The sequence below is a fragment of the Octopus sinensis genome, unplaced genomic scaffold, assembly GCF_006345805.1.
Source record: "Octopus sinensis unplaced genomic scaffold, ASM634580v1 Contig18265, whole genome shotgun sequence".
Lineage (NCBI taxonomy): Eukaryota > Metazoa > Mollusca > Cephalopoda > Octopoda > Octopodidae > Octopus > Octopus sinensis.
The window spans coordinates 17503-22500 of record NW_021835693.1 but is presented as its reverse complement, the minus strand read 5'-3'; the positions used below and the strand labels follow the sequence as shown (position 1 = coordinate 22500).

The window sequence follows — 4998 nt, the reverse complement described above, 5'->3', positions numbered from 1 at the left end:
GCATTTCGTCCGTCTTCAGTTTCAGAGTTCAAATTCCGCTGAGGTCAATTTTTGGTTTCCCATTCTTTCGGGGGTAGATAAAATAAGTACTAGTTATACACCGGGGATCGATTTAATCGACCTAACCCCTTCCTCGAAATTGCTGTCCTTCTGACAAAATTTGAAAAATAAATCATTTATACTTCGGCGAGCTGGCAGAATCGTTAGCACGCCGGGCGAAATGTCTAGCGGTATTTCGTCTGCCGTTACGTTCTGAGTTCAAATTCCGCCGAGGTCGACTTTACCTTTCATCCTTTCGGGGTCGATAAATTAAGTACCAGTTACGCACTGGGATCGATATAATCGACTTAATCCGTTTGTCTGTCCTTGTTTGTCCCCTCTGTGTGTAGCCCCTTGTGGGTCGTAAAGAAATAAGAATCGTTAGCACGCCGGGCAAAATGCTTAGCGTCATTTCATCCGTCTCACGTTCTGAGTTCAAATTCGGTCGATTATTGCTTTTCCATTCTTTCGGGGGCCGATAAAATAAATACCAGCTGAACGCTGGGGTCGACGTAATCGACTTAACCCCTTCCTCGAAATTGCTGGCCTTGTGCCAAAATCAGAGATAATATATTTTTATATATAAAAGTAAGGTTGTGTGTCTGTCTCCTACGATTTAGATTCCTAACTACTCCCACATTTTGCGGTGCAGTTTAACCAAAACCGGGTATCTTATAGTCGTGATTCATATCGAGCCCTTCTGGGTATTAGCGCGCGTCTACGATGAGTCTACGATTAAAAAAAAAATTACCATTATTTTTTCCATTTTAATGCATTTTTTCGCTATTATATAAGGGAAGTAACTCTCTAAAAATGTCTACGATGAGTCAACGATTTAAAAAAAAATTTACCATAATTTTTTTTCCATTTTTAATGCATTTTTTTGCTATTTTTTTGGCTATAACTCTCTAAAAATGCTTTATAGTTATTTCTCTTACAAACCCGAGCAACGCCGGGCGATACTGCTTGTATATTATATATATATATTTTACCTTTCCTTCAGGAACCGTGTTTGATGAAGTGAACCAGCTGTGTAACTGGCCCGAGAACGTCTACCCTCCTTGTGGCACGAAGACAGACGAAGATGAGCAATACGACAATGGAGACGGAACAGGTGACGTTGGTGGACACGACTATGGTGGTAGCTGGTATTAGTCGAAATCAATGAATACTATAAACATGGACACTTAATATTGTTTGAGAGTTATCTTTTTCTATTTGTATATATATCAGCCAATAAACAGATTTGGAGAAATTAATAAAATGTGTTGTTGTTTTTGTTGTTGTTGCTCTCTCTCTCTCTCTCTGTTACTCTTTTACTTGTTTCAGTCATTTGACTGCGGCCATGCTGGAGCACAGCCTTTAGACGAGCAAATCGACCCCGGGACTTATTCTTTGTAAGCCCAGTACTTATTCTATCGGTTCTCTTTTGCCAAACCGCTAAGTGACGGGGACGTAAACACACCAGCATTGGTTGTCAAGCAATGCTAGGGGGACAAACACAGACACACAAACACACACACGCATATATATATATATATACATATATACGACAGGCTTCTTTCAGTTTCCGTCTACCAAATCCACTCACAATGCAGAAGACACTTGCCCAAGATGCCACGCAGTGGGACTGAACCCGGAACCATGTGGTTGGTTAGCAAGCTACTTACCACACAGCCACTCCTGCGCCTATATTGCTGTTATTATTATCATTATTATTATTATTATTATTATTATTTTTATTATTATTATTATTTTTATTATTATTATTATTATTGTTATTATTATTGAGTGAGAGAGCAGTTCATGCCATCAAAGTGACACTGGGGTAAAATATACGAAGCCCAATATACCCATCATGACTACCCGTCTGATAAGGGCACACCAGGCACATGCATCACAACCATATGTGTGCGACATGGTGATCTCATATCAAGATAAACAGCACATGACCTTGCAGGTGGGGCCCAGTTAGAATTTTCTTCAGGTTGAGTAGCCCATCCCGCTCAAGCGGTCCCTGAATAAGGGTTGTTTAAGGATGTTGAAAGAACCACCCATGTTTCCAGAGGTGAATTATTCAAACCCCAAAGAATCCCTCTCAACACATGGCTATGATGCTCCCCCACTACTTCTGCTCGTGATCAGAGATGCACATATCGTCAGCCACTAAGGGACATGCTCAACTGGTTTAGGTCAAACAACTGACAAGCAAATCTATGGTATTGAGCAGAATATTTGCTGTAGCCCATCTTTTATACCAAGACAAAACAATGTACGTGATAACACTTCCAATCAGTTAAGATCAGAAGCCATGAGAGCCATTGCCTGGTACTGCATCAGGGCATTTATTATTATTATTATTATTATTATTATTATTATTATTATTATTATTATTATTATTATTATTATTTTTTCTTCTTCCTTCAGTTTTGTTCCCATTTCTTACCGATTGTCTTCACGATACCTAGGGCAAAGAAACTCACTGTAAACATTGGTTGGCCATTAAAATAAGCACATCAGGTAATTATTGTTATGCCGAGGTCGACTTTGCCTTTCATCCTTTCGGGGTCGATAAATAAAGTACCAGTTGAACACTGGGGTCAATGTAATCGACTCATCTCCCTTCACCAAAATTACTGCTCTTGTGGCAAAATTTGAAACCATTATTATTATTGTTGTTGTTGTTGCCGTTGTTGTTATATTATTATTATTATTATTATTATTATTATTATTGTTATTATTATTATTATTATTATCAATTATTTATTATTATTATATTATTATTATTATATTATTATTATTATTGTTATTGTTATTATTATTATATTATTGTTATTTTATATATTATTATTATTATTATTATTATTATTATCATTATTATCATTATTATTATTATTATCATTATTATTATATTATTATTACTATTATTATTATTATTATTATTATTAATATTACTATTATTATTATTATTATTATTACTAATTACTATTATTATTATTATTATTATTATTATTATTACTATTATTATTATTATTATTATTAATATTACTATTATTACTATTATTATTATTACTACTATTATTACTATTATTATTATTATTATTATTATTATTATTATTATTATTATTATTATTATTATTATTATTATTATTATCATAGGCACATTGTGTATCCGGTCTTGAGCAAACTAGAAAGGTTTCACCAAAAACAATGTGTGAGCCTTGCACAAAAAGAATACAAGCGCCGCCACGATAAAGTGTGTGTGTGTCTTTATTGGCTTTTATACCGTAAATACCAATATGAGGTAACAGAGAACTGGTATGAGCATGTACCAAGTAAAAATTATGCAGGAGGATGGAAAAGTAACGATACTCTGGGACTGTGGTTTTTAGATGGATCGTGTAATCGAACACTGTAGACCGGATATTGTCATATTGAGTAAGAGAGACAAAAACTGTCAGATCATTGATTAGTCATACCAAATAACATGAATGTTGTGAGTAAAGAGGTTGAAAAAAATCACCTAGGGCTCCGAATTGAAAGTAGAAACGGCAAGACTGTATGGAATGTGAGAGGGTAATGTAAAAGTGATACCATTGGTGATTGGAGCATTGGGCTCAATCCCATTGAAACTTCAAGACTTCTTAAGTCAACTGGAAATCCCATGCAAAGTTGATGTCTTGCAAAAAGCAGCTTTATTGGATACAGCGCACATCTTAAGGAAAGTATTAGCTGTCTGAAGTCCTTGCTGTGACTTGACAGATGACGAAAGACTCCGGTGCATTTTTACCTACACTGTGTTACGAAGGAATAATATATAATAATTTTTTCTACTCTAGGAACAAGGCTCGAAATTTTGAGGGAGGGGACCAGTCGATTAGATCGACCTCAATACGCAACTGGTACTTAATTTATCGACCCCGAAACGATGAATGGCAAAGTCGACCTGGATGAGAATTGTTATATGCTAACAGTTGAAAATTGAAATTTTAAAAGAACTCCCAAAATTTGTGAACTTGCACATTTTAAATTTAAATTGAATTTAAAATAATACCATATTGTGTACCTATTTCTTTATTACCCACAAGGGGCTAAACAAGGACAGACATAGGTATTAAGTCGATTACATCGACCCCAGTGCGTAACTGGTACTTAATTTATCGACCCCGAAAGGATGAAAGGCAAAGTCGACCTCGGCGGAATTTGAACTCACAACGTAACGCAGACGAAATACCGCTAAGCATTTCGCCCGGCGTGCTAACGATTCTGCCAGCTTCATTATTATTGCTCTCTCTAGTTTAGGACCACAGGAACAATTAACCCTCCGTAGGGGCTAGCTCAAACGTCGGCACGGAGTGGAGCTTTTAAGCTAGTGTTAAATATAGAACGATTACAGCGTGGGAGACACATGTTAGCCATTGAAAACACACTCACAGCGGTTGTTAACCTCACTTAAATAGTTATAATGTTATATGTTAAATAGTTATATGGTGTCAACATTTTCGCCGTGCGAACTGCGACCTGGTCACTGACAAGGAAACACCACAACTCCGAAATTGAAGATAAATTCTTCGTTCAATTTAAGAGCGGGTCTAAAAAAAAAATTATGTAAAGTGAGGGAAAAAAAGAGACAGTTATCAAAAGATGTGAGGTATACTAGCCATCTCACTATGGCTAACCACTAAGGGTGGGTGTTACTGTAGCTTGTAGCCCCAGGAGAACATCGTCTCCAGCTGGCTTTAAGGAACACTTTCTGTGCCCTTATGGTATTTGCAAAGGGAGGTCATCTCTCCCTCGTCAACCTAAGTGATACGCACGGACTGCAGTTTCTAGGTATTGACCTGTCGTCGGCGTACGACAATCACCGGTTTTCGATGAAAATCCTTATAACGTTTTTCCAGTAACATTTCTTCACTCGTTCAGAGATTTATTATTGCTATCAAAAGATGATTTTTTCAT

At 36.4% G+C, this 4998-nt stretch overlaps 1 protein-coding gene across 1 annotated transcript in view; it reads left to right on the top strand.

Moving 5' to 3' along the window:
- LOC115231338 overlaps positions 1 to 1298 on the top strand; it is a gene marked incomplete at its 5' end in the record, with an annotated part of 7651 nt that extends 6353 nt beyond the window's left edge. The window contains one exon of the mRNA XM_029801385.2: positions 1043 to 1298. Within this exon, the coding sequence (XP_029657245.2) occupies positions 1043 to 1194 (152 nt within the window). The remainder of the gene's footprint in view (positions 1 to 1042) is intronic.
- Between the last annotated feature and the right edge of the window lie 3700 nt (positions 1299 to 4998).